This window comes from Pygocentrus nattereri, chromosome 8 (genome assembly GCF_015220715.1).
Source record: "Pygocentrus nattereri isolate fPygNat1 chromosome 8, fPygNat1.pri, whole genome shotgun sequence".
NCBI lineage: Eukaryota > Metazoa > Chordata > Actinopteri > Characiformes > Serrasalmidae > Pygocentrus > Pygocentrus nattereri.
This window is the reverse complement of record NC_051218.1, coordinates 17,236,867-17,254,662: the sequence shown is the minus strand read 5'-3', so window position 1 is coordinate 17,254,662 and position 17,796 is coordinate 17,236,867. Positions and strand designations below refer to the sequence as shown.

Sequence of the window (17,796 nt, the reverse complement as noted above, 5' to 3'; positions counted from 1 at the left end):
TCAGTTATTTTTGTAGATTTTTGGAATGACTGACTTTGCCTTCATTTAGTTGCTTTCATGCCTTTGGTTGTGTAAGTTTGATAGTTGGTTACACTTAAACTCACTTTTTGGTCATCTTTTTGTATAGCGCATGATTAAATGCATGATTGAACACAGTGTCTTGTTCACACTATGAGTTGGGCTTGTTTGGTGTGTCAGGTGGAGATTCGCAAACGTTCTGACAGTTGTGCTCTTAAAGTAGCTAAAAAGTAGCCACTACTTTTTAAAAAGTAGCTAAAAAGTAGCCACTACTTTTTCTGGAAAAGTAGCTAAATTGTAGTTAGCTACAAATTTTGGGAAAGTAGCTGACTACTGATCTGTCAGTAGCTATCCCAACACTGACCACAGGGAGTGATAGCACTGTTAAAAAAAAAAAAAAGATAATAAAAAAAAAATCAAGCATAAAAAAAAAAAGCATTAATTATTTTCATAGAGAAAATGGCCCAGACTTTCTAATATGGGCTTGATGTCAACCTTAGAATGATTACATCATCTCCCTCTCTCTTTTCATGACCTTTTCCTCCTTCACATCTTTCTCCAGGTGTGATGAGACAAAAAACACAATGCTTGAATGTTTATATTTAAACTGTGTGTGTCTTGGAGTGAAATCTGTTAGTGATGAGCAGGACCATATGGCCCAGGCTTCGTCCTTGGGGTGCTAAAAAGCAGATTGAAGCACGTTTTATCTGCCACAGCATATGCACTTTGTGCTTCCCTGTTGCTGTTTTTATTTGTAAAACTGTGTGATCGGTCTCGCCTTGTAAAAACTTCAGTTTATGTGCCCAGTTAGCATTTATATTGCTTGAGATATAGTTGCATTGCTTTTAATAGTAATATTTTAGGAGGACATTGACACTTGTAAGGTTCAGTTTATGTGGCCAGTTAACAGTCTTTTCACCTGAAGTGTACTCGAAATGCTGTCAACACTACATTTTCTGTAGGATATCAGAACTCTACTGCTGCCATATTGTTGGTTGAAGCAGATTGAGGGAGGATTAGTGGGGAAAGGAATCGATTGTTCTGTTTGAGAGTTCATGTCCTTTATATATGCTTGTACATCTTACATCTGCTGTACTGGTCAGAGTGCACAGGTCTGAAGAGTGAGAAGAAAAGAAACTTTAGTCAAGCATACTAATCCAATGAAAGAGGTCTTTCAGGTCCCTCAGAGGGAGCATTAAACAGATACACACACGTGTACACACACACAGCCTCCCACTCACATATTTGCCAGTTGTAAAGTGCTGAAGATCAAACTGATGGAAGGCCATGGTTCACCCTTGCTCACATCGTAGTGGTGGTTTTGGAGGCCGCAGCTTGATTTGCTTTAGAAACTGACACTTGCTCTTAACCATTTGAACAAACCACAAGGCCAAACATTCAAAACATGGGAGGTATAAAGGAATAGCCCGACATTTTTTCTACAAAACAAAAAGTTTTTAGAGTTTTTAAAACAATTTTAAAGTAGATTTTTTTGTTAAAGACAGCCTTCTAAAGAAAAATATTGTGCCAAAATGTCCCCAACAGGCTTGCAAATAATGAGAAAAGAAAATGACTTTTACCAAAAATCTAATATTTATACATATTCACCAACAATTATATTCTGAGCTATTATTTTCATCTTAAAGCAAGGCCTGATTTGAAAAATAAAATAATCAAAATCCTCTTATAATTTGCCGCACGCTTATTTGAATGATGTGGGTATTTATGCATTTTTATGCATTATAGCATTCAACTGGTGCTGAGTGTAGGACAATAGAACACTAGCTGTCAAAATAATAGGTGAACATCAGTTTTATGCTAAAATATGTGAAAATTGAATAAATCCAAAACTTGTTCTATGCCCTGTGGAATCCACTGACTTGAAATGTTCAGTTCAGTTCAGTGTATTGTCTTTAAACTTATACACAGGTGTACAGTATTATGTGCTGTTGGGTTATTCTCGTGTTTATACATATGTATGTAGCATCACAGTCCACTTTATTTCATGACACCTGTATTGACACTGTATGATTTTGCCCAAAATATCAAGTTGCAGAACGGACGTGTGGTTCATTACTGTTTTAGCGAAGTCAAGAATTGTGTGCTTCCTTTTTAAGTCATTGTTTTACGTCCCAATAAATGTCTGAGGCATTTCTAGGGCAGCATGCAGTTTGCAGCTGTCACTTCAGTCAAGTGAAGCTGAAAGAACAGGAATGTTACAAGCATAAACATCTTGAGAAAGTGCAGTGCTTCAAAGGACAGATGAGTATGACATCATAATCACTGTGTGAAAAAGCCCAGCTAGCTCAACCAGATTGATGAGTAGGCAGCTGAACATCAGAGGTTGGTGCTAAAAGACCCATTTTAACTTGCACACATACTTACACTTTATATTCTTTGTAGAAATGTATATATTCTGCCATACACTGGTACAAAAGGGTGTGAGTATCCTGTCAATAAGCATTATTTACATTTTTTTATACCTACATTTGTATAGGATGTGATAAGCATTAAATGAGAGACTGGGAGGAGGAAAAAGCTCTCGAACTTGAATAACATAGGACTGTCCCTTTAGTGAAGTAAGTAGCTTCAGCCTATGCTAGACATGGGCACACTGAGTTAAGGACAGTTACATGCACTGCTCTGCTGTTGAAAGTGAACAAGGTCCTTAGTCATTGTCTGGAGAAGCACGATGATGATCGTGTTTACTGTAGGCGAAAAAGTGGAGCTGCAAGGTTTGAAAACAAGGTAAGTGACACAGGACTTAATTGGATAATGGCTGTGTTATGTATCATACATTGTATTTATCGCTCTCTCTTTCTCTGCCCCCCTCCCTCAGGGCTGCGTTGTCACTCGGCCATGGCAGCTACTGCTTTGCCCTGCTGCGTTCCGTCCCTGCTGTGTTTTATGTAGTGCTGGTCACAGCACTGCGCTATCATCTCTTCATCTGGAGCGTGTTCTCCCCTAAGCTCCTCTACGAGGCCATGCACACTCTGGTCACTGCGGCCGTGTGCCTGTTCTTCACTTTCATGGACCAGGACCGCACATGAAGACCGTGAGCTCCAGACCCTCCTGACCCAGAACCCTTGTATCCAGCCCCAAACTCAGTCTCAGGAACAGTGGGATGTGGAAATATGCAGAACATTAAATGATGGAGTAATTTGTTACTCTGATGAAGAAGGAGAAGGTGGTGAGATGGATGAGCGTATTGGGTGCACCACTGAAGAGAAAGCGATGAATGACTGGGGAGAGAGAAGCAAGTTATGAATTAAAAGCAATAAGCGAGCGCTGATCTTGTGCAATGAAATGCACTCTGAAGTTCTCTGGAGATTTTGCAACAAATGCACAAAATATCTCTGGGTTGATTCTGATAAAATAAATAAGATTTATTCTTAACTTATTTTTCTACAGCAGAAGTGTGGGGGTAATTTATTGTGGTTGATGCTTGAGGGAATTGAGTGCATTACAGAACAGCACAAATTCCCCCAGTGCTTTAAACAAACCTACATGTAAGATTTTTTTACTCTTCCACTGATAATTATTCAGAAATACGTTCCCAGCATGAAAGGAGCATGTGTTCCCCACAGGCTTTTAGCTTTGAGTATCTGTGCCAAGAGTGCTCACAGGAAATCAGACTTATTATGAACAACGTGACAAAGTTTAGACAAAAAAGCATTGTTCACTGTTTAATCCGACATGTAGTTTCTTTAATCGCGTTGCTTTTATGCCTGACAGATAAGAAAGTGGAGAATATGAAAATATGATTGTGATATAGATCATCCTGACCCTTCTTTCACCTTTTAAATGAGATGTCTCTCCAGTTTTTTTTCTCCATATTCTCCGTTCTCCTAAACTCTCAGTCCAAAATCTCTGGAGTATTTTTATGAAACCGAAGCTTCAAAGGAATAGAATCTTATCAAACAACAGCTATGCATATTATAATAGCTTAAAATCAGACAATCTCAAGAACAAACGAATTGATTATTATTCAGCATTACGTAACTTTTCCCTTTAACTAGCATGTAGATCTGATCGCTTAGGAAGCAACTGTGTATTGTGTCAGCAGTGGGTTTTGTCACCTCATTGAATTTAGTTTAACCTCTACTTTGAATTTTTTAAGGGTAAATGATCTAATATCAATAATTGTCATGTGATGAACGGCAGTGGGTATTTTCTAAATTGCTAACCTTTCAGTTGGAGGAACACAAAGGGCGTTTTTCCACTGTACAAATGACCAGATCCTTTAGTTCTGGAAAACTAGAACTGTACTTTTTCCACTGGGCATTGGTCTAGTACTGAAAATTCCAGTTTAATTGTTTCTGCTCAAGTCTGGTACCAACAGAACCTAGTGGTACTCAAGATGTTCTCCTCTGTCTTTGTCAAGACTTGCTTGTGAATCCAGCATCAGGTAATCGAATCTCTTCACTCTTCCAGGTGAAGATAAAGTCACAAAGCACCATTACATCATCATATCACACACCAGTTTAAACTGGGATGCTATGTTGATGTATTGATGCTTTTTTTTTAGAGAGAGTTTGCAAAGGTAAGCCAGTGAAAGGCTAACACTATTAGCATTTTATGGGTTAGCCCACACAGTGTTTTGCTCATATTTTCATGACAAAGAAAACTATTAGCTTTGATTCTGAATGTAATTCTTTGTAATTGTAGACGATTGTTTGTGTGTACATGTAGAACAGTGAGGTACATTGTTTCAGCTCACTGTAACTAGCAAGCAAGTTAGCTAATTAGCCAACATAAGTACCTAAGATTTAATAACGATTCTTAAAATGATTCCCGCTGTTTGTCAAGTAGGTGAAAAATGAACTACAAATAGAAATTCCATTGTTCCCATTCGGCTCAGTTCTTGTTTTTAATGTGCATTGGAAAAACGCTCTTGCCTTTTTTTGGTTAGGGTTTTTTTTTTGGATTATATATTTTTTTTTCCAATTTAAAGAAATGATGTAATGCATTAATTGTTTTGTTATCATTGTTGTTTGTAGAGAGATGTTTGAAAATGTCCCACTGTTTTGGATTTCTTCAAATTCATCAAAGGATGTTTGTGTTTGGTTATAATTGCAATGAGCACATTGATGAAACTGTGATCATGCAGACCGAAGCGTTCAAAGCAGTTTGGTCTGACACTGTGGGATCCAGGGCAAGGCTTGATTAGTGCACATTTTATGTGTTGTCTCATTCATGGTGATAATTCCTACATTTCATGACCTCTGCTCTGCCATGCCGATAGCCATCGGGGAATGGACAGCATGTGTGGGCCCTGCTTTGCTTATCAGCCCTTTTCAGTAGCAGAGTGAGGTTGATTTTCTAATCGACTGCCCTACCAAATAGACAGCACTCTCCATGGAACTGGGAAAAAAGCAGCTTATATACACACACACTCTCTTACTGTACATGACCTTAAGGCCCCATATGACCTGTAAGACCCTCTGACTTACAAGAGGTAATGAGTTCATGGCTTCAGACCAAACCTCTCTCTGTGCTGAGATTCAGAGCAGAAGTCTGCACACTATGGATAGAATGCAAGTATTGTGATTATGTTTCTACATATCTTGCAAGTAAACGCATTGTGATTGTTTAAAACAGTCATTTTCATATTGCAGCATTCTGCAGTGTTAGTGTTGCAAAAACCAGTATATATATATAAATGAACAATATATTGTGCAGCCCTACTCTTTATTACTGTGTGAACATACAAGGTGATTTCATGGTTATCATACATGGGATGTGGGAATGTACTGATAAGGTTTGATGAATTTCTGTATTTTATTATAGAGTTCAGTGATTTGCTGCTTGTGTTTTGTTTGGGTGGTTACAGATGATCATGTTAGGTGTGCAATTAAAAAGGAGCCCGTGTTTTCTTTGGTGACCATAATATGTAGTATTGTTTGTTTTTTTTGGGTTTTTTTTTTTGTATTTTTGGAGTTACATTTTATTGCCGTGCTTTGCAAAGTTATTGGTCTCATACTACAATATCAAAAGTATCAAGTCACTCCTTCTCACCCCTCCCCCCACCCCCACTTTGGGCTATGGAGCAGCGTAACTGTGTCTGTTTCCTCTTCTCCCAGTACACTTACCTGGTTCAGTCCATTTAAATGCACCTGACCCAAACTTTATTGTTTTGTGTTTGTGCAGTTGTCAGGGCTTCAGCCCCAGGTTTATGGTTCAGTCTCAGGTCAGCCAGCCTCTTCCCTCCCACCTTCTTTTTCTCTCCTTTCATATCAGCTCACATAATGAAAGTGAAAACTCTAAAGGACAGTTAGCTGATCTAGCTGGGAGGGCCAGGTCAAAACATACAAAGTGAGCCGAGGTAGCTCAGGGCCGCCTAGCCCCTCACTACAAATGACCATGAATTCTTTCTCTTTCTCTCTCTCTCTCGCTCTCTCTCTCTCTCTCTCTCTCTCTCTCTCTCTCTCGCTCTCTTGCTCCCTCTTTCTCTAGGCCTTTTTTCTTATTCAGGGATTACATTTGGGGAGGGAAAATGTTGAGCACAGAGGAGTTAACTGATGATTCTTTAGGAGCTTTTCAGCGCCCCATGGTCCACTCTCTCTCCCCGTATCCCCCTGTCAGCGGCCTTTTGAAGGCCCGTCTCCTGCCTCTCTCCCGTACTGCCTCTCTGAGCCTCTTATCAGCTCCAGAGCAGAGTCACATTGCACCCAGTGCAGGCCATCCACTCCCAGACCCCCCTTTGCCCTCATTCTACACCTCCCTTTGCTCCCTGTCTTTCTTTCCCCTTCCTTTTTCCATTTCCATCCCACTGTCTTTGAACTCTTTGCCTCTTTCTTTCTCTCTCCGTTTCTTCTTCAGTCCCCACATTTCTTCCTTAGGCCCCGCACTGGTGGACTCACTTACTATTCGTTTCCTTTTCTCACTCCCTTGTTTATCTCTCTTCCCTCTGTTCTCTCTCGCTCTCACTCTGTCTGTCTGTCTGTCCCTCTCTCTCTCTCTCTCTCTCTCTCTCTCTCTCTCTCTCTCTCTCTCTCTCTCTCAAGCATGATGTGAAGAGTCCCTAAAACTCCCTTCCCTGTATTAAAACTCAAGTGGCTTATTGCTTTTATGAAACAGCGACCAACATAAAATACCATAAAATAGTTTTTCTGAAAATAATCAATTCTAATTAGTAATTGACATAAACATGTATTCTGCCAAGAAATGTAGTTCCTAAGTTCATTTTAGCTATTTGATGTGTAATAATGAACATATGATAACCCAGCACTGATTAATGCAAAAATGGTTGCATTTTACTCTCCCTACATAGTGCACTACATAGGAATTTTAATTCCGGATCCTGCACTGCAACAGAGCATAATATAGCTTAGAAAAAACTATTTTCAATATTCAAGAAATGATGCACTATTTTGATGTAGAGGCTAGAATTTCTAAACTTTCATAGCTAGCACACTGTTTAGGTAGCATGAGCCGTTTGGAATTCGGCCTGGGTTTGACGCTACTTCTGACTGAAACACTGACATCTGAAGCATGTAAACCATTCACATGACATTCTTTACACTAATGAAGTCACTAATACTCGTTATATGTTCTAAAATGCAGTTGAAAGTGCATGACGACTTACTGAAAAGTAAAAACTTTTTCATACCTGCTTACTGATGACCAAAACTGCACTTTAGAATATGGAACACATATTGAAGAGTTACTGACTTAACATCTTATTAGATCTATAACAGTAAACTCCTGAAATCACTTGACACCAACAAGACCATATAGGAATCACATGCTGCAAATGCAAGAAAAGGCACAACAAGGTCTTAATAAAGTGTTCATTGTGCATTATTACAACTAATAATGTGATTATTAGTGACAGCAGGCCACCAATTATATACGAATGAATAAAGTTCATTGCATTGTAGGTAAACCTTTTAGAGGTGTCTAATTCTGATTTAATCCAAAACGTCTCCTTTAAAATACTCATCCATCTCTCTTTCTCTCGCACTCCCCCCCCAACCAGTTTTTATAGCTGAATTACCTAATTAATTATAGTACTTAAGTAGGAGTACTAGGAGACAGAGATAATGATAATAATAATAATGATGATAACATTGTTATTATTATTATTATTATATCAAATCTAATCCTGTAGCAAATCTGTCCTGAAACAGTTCACGTTCACATTGTGTGATGTATTTTGAGCGTGATGTTCAAGTATTAGTAGATGTATTATTAGTAGTACATCTTAATAGATCTTTAGTCAGTGGCTCATTTTAAAGCTTACCACTTTTTTCAAGACAAAAAAAAACTTTGTTTCTAATATCTGTCTCGACATTGGAAAAGAAAAAACTGTATTTTGCTAAAATAAATAAATAAATAACCACCTTTTTGTTGCCCCTTTTGTTCTATCTTTCTCTTTCTCCTGATGTTAAAGTCCCTATCACCTCTGCTTTGAAACCCTTAGCACATCTCAGTCCCTCAGCTCTGCTCTGCTCTCTCCTCCTCTCTCATTATTGTTCACCTCCTCCACTTTATTCATGCTGTAGGAGAGCAACTCTGCGAGAGAGAGAGGGGCAGACAGAGAGAGAGAGATGGCGGTGGAGTGAAGGAAAGGAGAGAGGGAAGATAGATGTATTCTCCTCATGCCAGAAGGTGACAGTCTCAGTGGTTTAATGTGCAGGGGCTGCCATCCTTCCCCTGACGTCTGCGATGGAGAGTAGCTGGGAGGCAGAGGTGTAGGTGGGTGGAAATGTATCAGCGCTGACTGTCAGCCAAGCAAAAAGCCCATGCGCTTTTTTTTTCTCTCGGAAAGCTTCAAATTGCGAAAGTTTCACTCTTGGGTGACTGTGGATGGCGGTTGCAGATAGCGATTTCCCCCTGTCTAATCCCCCCATTTAGCCTGAGTTTACTGTGCAAATTGGCTGGCTGGAACGCAGGCAGGCAGAATGGAGCATTGAGCAGTCATCCGTGACTTCATTTGGAAGCTGACGGAAGTGCACAGTTTGCTCTCGTTCTCACACTTGCACTGTTAGAAGCCTCTGACCAGCGCACCGTTTATTTAGCCATTCACTCTTACCTAATGCAGCAAATGGCTTTAGTGAAAGCTGTGTTAGCCGCGAGAGACCAACTGATGGACTTGGCCAGTCTTGGCCTGCACCCTTGTATTGTTTTTAGCTCAGTCTAACTCCATTTGGTCTGAAATCGACTCATTTTTCAGATGTCATGTTCTTTCCTCTTGGCCCCAAGACTTACTATTCAGCAACTACTTTGTATCTATGAGCCTGTTTACACCTTACGTTGAGATGTGTTTCAGGTCCAGATTGTATCTAAATAAACATTAATTTTACACTTTTCACTGAAATGCATCCTCAGTTTAACCAGATGCGATCCGATTTTAATTTTCCCACGTAGAAAGCACATCAACACATGCATAAGTATTCACTCCAAATCACTGAATACAGGTGTTCCAATCACATGGCCCCAGGTGTATAAAACCAAGCACCTGGACATGCAGACTGCTTCTACAAACATTTATGAAAGGTCACTCTCAGGAGGTCAGTGAATTCCAGCGTGGTGCTGTGATGGGATGCCACTTGTGCAACAAGTCCAGTCGTGAAATTTCCTTACTACTAAATATTCCACAGTCAACTGTCAGTGGTATTATAACAAAGTGGAAGTGAATCACACTTCCATCTGGCAATCTGATGGACGAGTCTGGGTTTGGCGGTTGCCAGGAGAATGGTTCTTGTCTGATTGCATTGTGCCAAATGTAAAGTTTGGTGGAGGGGGGATTATGGTGTGTGGTTGTTTTTCAGGAGTTGGGCTCGGCCCCTTAGTTTCAGTGAAAGGAACTCTTAATGCTTCAGCAGACCAAGAGATTTTGGACAATTTCATGCTCCCAACTTTGTGTGAACAGTTCGGGGATGGTCCCTTCCTGTGCCAACATGACTGTGCACCAGCGCACAAAGCAGGTCCATAAAGACACGGATGAGCGAGTTTGGTGTGGAAGAGCTTGACTGGCCTGCACAGTCCTGACCTCAACCCGATAGACCACCTTTGGGATGAATTAGAGTGGAGACTGTGAGCCAGGCCTTCTCGTCCAACATCAGTGTCTGATCTCACAAATGTGCTTCTGGAAGAATGGTCAAAAATTCCCATAAACACACTCCTAAACCATGTGGAAAGCCTTCCCAGAAGAGTTGAAGCTGTTATAGCTGCAAAGCCCTATGAATTACGAATGGGATGCCACTCAAGTTCATATGCATGTGAAGGCAGACGAGTGAATACTTTTGGAAATATATTGTTGTATATTGTATATTGTTGTATGTTGTCTTGCCTTGGACACCTTTTTCGGCCCAAAGTGCAAGAGGGTACTTGGTTTGGGGTTAACTCCAGTCTCACATGTCTTCCATCTTTGGTTTTATTGTTTATTCTCTCACCTGCTTGTCAGCACTTGGCACAAGCATTTCTGTTCACGTCATTGTATACAGATCACAAAACTGCATTCTGTTTGGGTCAAGATCCAGTTTGAGTGGTCCGATTGCAGTCGGATCAACAACACATGTTGATGCAAGATGTAAACAGGCCCTATGTAATAAATTAAGTGTAATGATACATGATTTTCAGTTCTGAGTTTAATATTTCATTTGAGTTTTGCTGTTGTATGTTTGATTCTACAGAGAAAAATGCAAGTTTATTTCAGAAAAATTGACTGCACACAAGTAGCATGCTCTAGTGAGCAATAAACAGTAGAAAGTTGAACTGCCTCATATAAAACTTTATGCAGTCTCCATTATTGGAAATGAGCAACTGAAATACAGTACTTTGGGAAAGTGCAAAAACAGAAAACTGTTGTTTTTTTATTATTATTCAATTTCCAGGCAAAACAGTCATTTAAAAAAGTAAAGTTATTTATTTTTTCAGGAGATATTTCAGAGGAGATAAAATACTTGCAGAAGAAAGAGGCAAGTCAGTGGAAAAGAGGAAGAGTTTACAAAACTGTACTTTAAAAAATGAATGAAATTTAAGACCTGGTTTATCATAACTGTCACCAGCAGATAAACAGTACTTAAAGCTTTCATCTTTAGAGGAGAAAATCAAGCTCTACTTTTGCTTCAACTCTGTAAAAATCCTTAGATGCCTCTGTCCAACCTTCCACTGCGAGAAGACAACTCAACACTATTGAAAGGATATGTAGCTGTCAAGAAGCTGTTACTGAGGGAAGAAGGAAATTTGCAAATCAAAGAAGTTGCTCTCATGCCAGCAACACTTTCTGAAAACAACGGACTGACCACCCCAGACCCCAGTGTCACTGAATGTCCTGATGTTGAAAAACAAATGACTTGTACTTAATGGCTTTTGACTGTTTGGTCTCTAAGTTTTGTACAGTGCTGTATCAACATGTCACAAAAACACAACATGCAATGTCTATGCTGAATCTGACACCAGGCTATAGCTATAATATGAAACACACATACAAGACAGAGGGGGGGTGTTAAAGATGCAGTTTTAAAATTTCATTTCAGTGTTTTAAACACTCATTTCATTTTTAACACCATATTGAAATTGCTGCATCCTAAATGTAAATTATGTGGTTATGAGAGTGTGGGCTCTCAGGGTTAATGGGGTTTTACATTAGTAAGTCTTCTCCAGAGTTGGTGGGGCTATTTGATGTTATAGTGCTGCTGAAGCAGGCTGTTGCATGCTGTAAATGAGCCATTAGCCTTTTGCTGACCCTATGAACCAGTGTGTTTATCTCTCCAAATCCATTGTTCCCGTTCTAATGTAATGTCTCCAATTTAAGAACAACTGTATCCTTTTTGTTTGTATTCAGCCAGACTGGTTACACTAGTTGTCACATATCACACATTTTCCAGTGTTGAATTAACACCTACAGATGTTCATTTACATGGACACAAATCAACACCGTAACAGTGCTTCTTTACTTTGGTACTTGCTCCACAATATCAGCAATAATCATTAACTGCTATGTTTTTGCAACTGTCTGTAAATGTTTTTATTATTTGTTTAAATGCCATTTTAGGTTTCATCTTCTTGGGCATGGTATTTCTTAATTTCTTTTGTCCTTGTGTTTTATTTCCACTAATTTCTACCTTGTGTTTTTCAAATTTTCTGCATGATTCAAACTTTGAGATGTAAGCAAAGTCTTTTAAGGTGTTTTGACGTGAAATGGTGCATTGTGCAGGAACTTACGTACTCAGATTTTTATAATGGTGGTTAATAGGAACCAGGAGTCATTTTATCTGCAATGCAAATATTGCCATTTCGTTTATTTTATTTACTATACAAAATGATCCATTTTATATGCAATGCTAATCATAGTTAAATAGTAGTAATCTGAAAAAAATTCCTGATCTTTTCCCTTGAAGTGCTTTGTGTGTACATCTCTGCCATGATATATATATATATATATACATATATATATATATATATATATATATTAGGCCAAAATATTTAATCTTTTATCTCAAAACAATCTCTAAGGCACCATGCAAAGTATAAACCCGTTTCTGAAAAAGCTGCTCTGCAAGATGTAAATAAAGACAGAATGCAACGATATGCAAATCGTTTAAACCCCATATTTAATAAACAAAGTACAAAGACAACATATCACATGTTGAATCTTGTTGAGAAATATATTCGTTTTTTTTTTTTGTTTGTTTTTTTGTTGTTTTTTTATGTATCCATTTTTAATTTGATGCCTATAACACATTTTTAAAAAGTTGGGATGAGGTCAAGAAAAGACTGGTAAAGTTGTGTAATACTAAAAAACCCTGGTGGAACATCTCACAACTAATTGGATTCATTTTCAACAGGTCAGTAACTTGATTGTGTATGAAAAGTGAAAGAGAGGCTGAGTCTTTCAGAAGTAAAGATGGAGAGGAGTTCTGTAAGCCTGTATGGGCAAATAGGGCAACACTTCAATAATAACTTTCCCCGGTTTAAAATAGCAAAGGATTTCGTTATCGACAGTTCACAATATCAATAGAAGATTCAAGGAATCAAGAGACCCAAGCTTTTGGAAACAGGGTTTTATTCCGAACCATTTCATCTACTAATTACTCTCTTTAGGCGTCTGCTTCCCATCAGTACCACTGTAAATGATTCTGACTCAGTACATTTCTCTAGAACAGATTTTGAGAACGTACCCTTTAAATAACTTTTTTTGTTATCATTATTTTCACTTTAATTTCTGTACGCCTTCCACTCGTGCAGAGTTAAAGATTGAATGTTTCTGTAGAGACTGGATGTTCCATGCAAATCCGCTGCAGAAAGAAAAGTATTTTCCACATCTTTATCTCCTCACCCCATCCTCGTTTATTACTCTCTCCTCTCAAGATTGTGTTTTGATCTAAAGAATCTGTTCACCTTTTCTCCAAATGAAGTAACTGCTACTTTCCAAGCATGGCTTTCTCCTCTAATTACCAGACGCCGAGGGTCGATAGAAGATTGATGAAATAGCAGAGAAAAGAATACAAAAGGGATTGGGGTCAGAGAGAGAGGGAGAGAGAGAAAGACTGTATGTACCTATGGGGATGTGCTAGAAGGAGTTATTTACTCAGTGGAGCCATTTAGAGAATAAGATAGATGAGGGCTGCTTGAGCCGCTTGTACTGAGCACCAGTTTAAGACAGGGTTAAAGCTGAGTTAAGGCTGTGTAGATAAATCAACAGGAGTAATAGAGACCAAATGAACAGCTGCACCTGTGCTATTACCCAAGGTAATGGCTGTGTGTTGAGTATTTGCTAAGTGGGTTGTAGACTGTCAGAATGTTAGAAACATCTCAGCTCTTCTCCTTTAAGCCTTTTGTTGCATGGCTAAGTTATTTGTTTGTGTGTGTGTGTGTATGTATGTATGTATATATATATATATATATATATATATATATATATATATATATATATATATATATATATATATATATATATATATATATATATATATAGCTTAAATCCAAACATTTATTTTTTAATTGGTTTATTTGCCAAACAAAGCTTCTGTCCAACAGAAGGGACTACAATTTACTTTCCTTTCAGGAATAAAGGTACCAAACTGTCACTGGGGCAGTACCTCTCATCACTGGGGTGGTACCCTCAAGGGTACATCTCAGTACCTTCAGTCAGGAAACATAATTGTACCATAATCCATTTAAATTATGTTTTCTAAGTGGTATTGACTCCACACTCCCTGTCTCATCTCTGGGCTTTTTATTGTATTGTTCTGTTTTAAAACATTAGGTTATGAAACCAGGGAAAAACTTATTTTAGGTACACAATTGGACCTTAAAACCACTATTATTGTACCTTTTGAGGGTATAATTACATTGTTTGTCCCTTGATGAACAAAAAAATGTACTTGCACAGTATCTTTATTTCTAACAGTGTAGGCCCACCTCGATCAGATATTATTTGGGTGGTGGAGCATTCTCAGCACTGCAGTAACACCAAGTGGCATATTACTGTGTTGTGATGGTACAAGTATAGGACTTGCACCAGCAAATGTAAAACGATAAGCCTTTATCTCTAACTATACACCACCAACATACACCAGGTACAGTAGTGTACCATTAAGCACAATTCATTTTTCAGAATCAATAAAAAAAAAGTAGAAAGCCATATTTAACAGCAAATTACACAAAAGCCTCAACAACTACACTGTAAAAAGTGGTTAGTCAGAAAATAAACTACTTTTATTCAGCCTAAATTTATACTTTGAACAAACAATTCTTTCAAATTAATTTTTCAGTTGAATAGAACTCTTTTATATATATAAAAATATTTTTATATATATTTTTTAAAAAATCCAGTATTTAGTATGACTTATTTCAGCTTCCTTTCTTTTCATGTGACTTCCTGTCAGGTTTTTCATAGAAATCTACAGGTTTTGTTTTCCACACCTACGAAGTTCAGTCTTGGAAGTTGGTTGCATTTTCTCCTTCTTTCAATCCAAATAAGTTTAAGACTCATGAGTCCATAAAACTTTACTCCACATCTTAGATGTACAGTTTCAGTCTTCTAGTCCAAATTTACTTCTTTTGTGTATTACTTTTTCTCCATAAAAGCTTCTTGACACTTTCAGAGCCGTAGCACTGAGTTGTCTTTGCACAGTGGAAGGATGGACAGTAATGTGTATTTATTTTTTTAATCTGAAGCAAGAGTGGAGCTTGATTTTCTCTTCTCTCTCAAAGATGAAGGTTTAAAATACCGTTCATCAGATGGTGACAGATGGTACCAGGTTTTGCACAGTTGTTATGTTTCATATTTGCTTTATATCCTTCAATCATTTTTTGAAAAACATTTTTTTCTTTATTTTCCTTTTCTTTCTTCTTCCTTATGCAAATAGGTATCTCACATTTAATCTTCACAGAGATATCTGCCATTTTAGATGCAGGAGAAAGAAATGATCAAGGTAGCTAAGTGTTTCTGTAGTTTCTTGTGTGAGTATGTCTTTAAAGGGGAACATAATGTCAGTGATTCCTTTGGGAACAGCGTTTGTGGGGAGCACACAGCTGTTGGCTTTAAGATCGGAAGGATGAAAGTCAGAGTGACAGTAGAGTGGACAAACTAAACACTGATAGATTTGACTTAGAGTTGGACGTTTTTGTGTGATTTTCCGTTAAATCTAAAGTAATGGTCATTTTGTCTAGAGTTTAAATATACTAAAGGTTGGGTTCCTGACGTTTCCACACTACTGTAGGTGTGTCTGAAAAAGGGAGAATGTTCCACTATCTACAATGTCTAGTCAGTAGTCCCACTGTGGTCCTATTGTGGTTCTGTTCCATTGATCAACAGTGTAGATGGGGGTGACAAATAGAGCAGCAACATATGTGCTACAGTCAGTATTTCTAACCCTGTAAAATATGGCAGGTGAACCTAAGAAACTGGCAGCTCTGTTCTTCAAATCTAGACAGTGAAACCTTTCAGTTTCAGTGCTTCAAAACATTGTTTTGATTTTTTGATAACTACAAAGTCCCATATTTCCATCACCAAATGAAAGTTGCTTTTTTCACACTAGTCTGGCCTGAAGCACCAAAGATGCTCGTCACGTTATTATAAGGCCTTTTCCCTCAGAGACATGTGTGTTATTACTTTACAAGATTGAAGTTTTGCACACCACAGCAAATGTCTGTGCCTTTGTCATTTTTCAATCATTTACGGAGACAATCAGGCAGAAAGAGGAAGCACAAACCCTGTGGATTAACTGACCTCCATGAGTGCAATATTGCCTTAATACTAGAAAATTGCACCACACCAAGGAGATGGTCCCTGCTGGGTTGCTACATTTGAGTTTTACATTACTTCCTAAATGTACTGCAGTCTGGTTTCTAACCTTAATTGCCCTTAAAGAGACGTGCTTCAATCATGAGATGCAGATCCATTTAGGTTTTCCTGTAGAAAACCACTCTTCCGTTAACATTCCTCTATGAATTATTAATCTTCTCCAAACAGTTGGTGTCCAGACAAAACATTTACTTTATCCTGAGACATTGCACACACCACACTGACTACAGTTTAAAAGGACAATAGCCTCAACACAAGAGCATGGAGGCAAACATAGAGGTAAAGCACTGGAGCAACCTCAAGAGCTGTGGCTATAAGAAAAGCCTAAACTGCCCAATTGCAAGCCAAAACTTCCCATTCAGCATGCCTACTCAGGCAGCGAATAATGCAAAAAACGCTCCCTGTCTGCTAGACGGGCCTTCATTAGCAAGCAGACTTGAGTGGAGACGGCACGAGATGGGCAACCTGTCTCCTAGCGATTTCAGCTGGACGCTGTGTCCCAGCAATAAGGCAAGATGGCTGACAAGGCAACTCCAAAATGCAGCGTCTGCTGAACTTTCTGCCTCGACTCATGCCATCCCTCACAGGTTGAACGTCGCCAGCATCTATCAGCTCTGACTGGAAAAAAAGAGAAGAAAAGGTGTTAGAAAGAAAAGGTGAAGAAGAGGTAGGCATTAATATGCAGCCCAAAGAGGCCTAGCCTACAGGGATTTACACGTTACATAAGGCTTTTGTTCTGCTGCCCCAAGGGGAGGGGATCCCATGTGTGCATCTTAATTCAGAGATGGAGCGTGTGTATTATAATTCAGAGACAATTTCTCACCACGGAGCCATATTCTTGACAAAGGTGCCCAAAAAGTTCTGGAGTGATGTCATAGAAGAACATCTTTTGATTCCACAAAGAACCTTACAATGATTCTTTAAGGAAACATTATTCTAAAGTTCTACATAATGTAAAGTCCATACTAATTAAAGGATTTCATCTGTCTTCAACTGTTCATCCAAGCCAAGAACCATTTAGGAACCTTGATTTTTAAGAATGTGGGTTTGGCTGGGTATTTTTGGGTGGTGGACCACTCTCAACAGTGACACTGATATGTGTAAAAACTAAAACATTACTGCTGCAGTCACTAAAGTAGCTTCCATTTGAGAAATATTGATAAAGATCAGCCTTTTCTATCTCAGAGCAACTCAGAGAAACTTGTTCATACATTTGTTACAAGCAGAGTTGATCATTATAATGCTCTTCTTGCTGAACTTCCTCTGAACAAAACACATCCTTTTTTGTACAAAATGCGGCAGCCGCATCCTAACAAAAACAAAACAGAGATCACATCACGCCTGTTTTAAAAGAACTGCACCAGCTACCTGTATCACTCAGGATAGATTTTAAAGTTCTGCTACTTCATCACAGAGTGTGTATCTGTTGATGTTCCAACATGTGATCTGCAGATACTGACCTGCAAATACCTTCAGTAAAATACAGAAAACATGATGAGGCCTTGTTCAGTTATTAA

The 17,796-nt window shown here is 38.6% G+C and overlaps 1 protein-coding gene across 1 annotated transcript in view; it reads left to right on the top strand.

Annotated features, from left to right (window-relative positions):
• pigg (phosphatidylinositol glycan anchor biosynthesis class G) overlaps positions 1 to 5,908 on the top strand; it is a 157,650-nt gene extending 151,742 nt beyond the window's left edge. The window contains exon 13 of the mRNA XM_017704079.2: positions 2,858 to 5,908. Coding sequence (XP_017559568.1) covers positions 2,858 to 3,068 — 211 coding nt within the window. The 3' untranslated portion in view covers positions 3,069 to 5,908. The remainder of the gene's footprint in view (positions 1 to 2,857) is intronic.
• Positions 5,909 to 17,796: the final 11,888 nt, after the last annotated feature.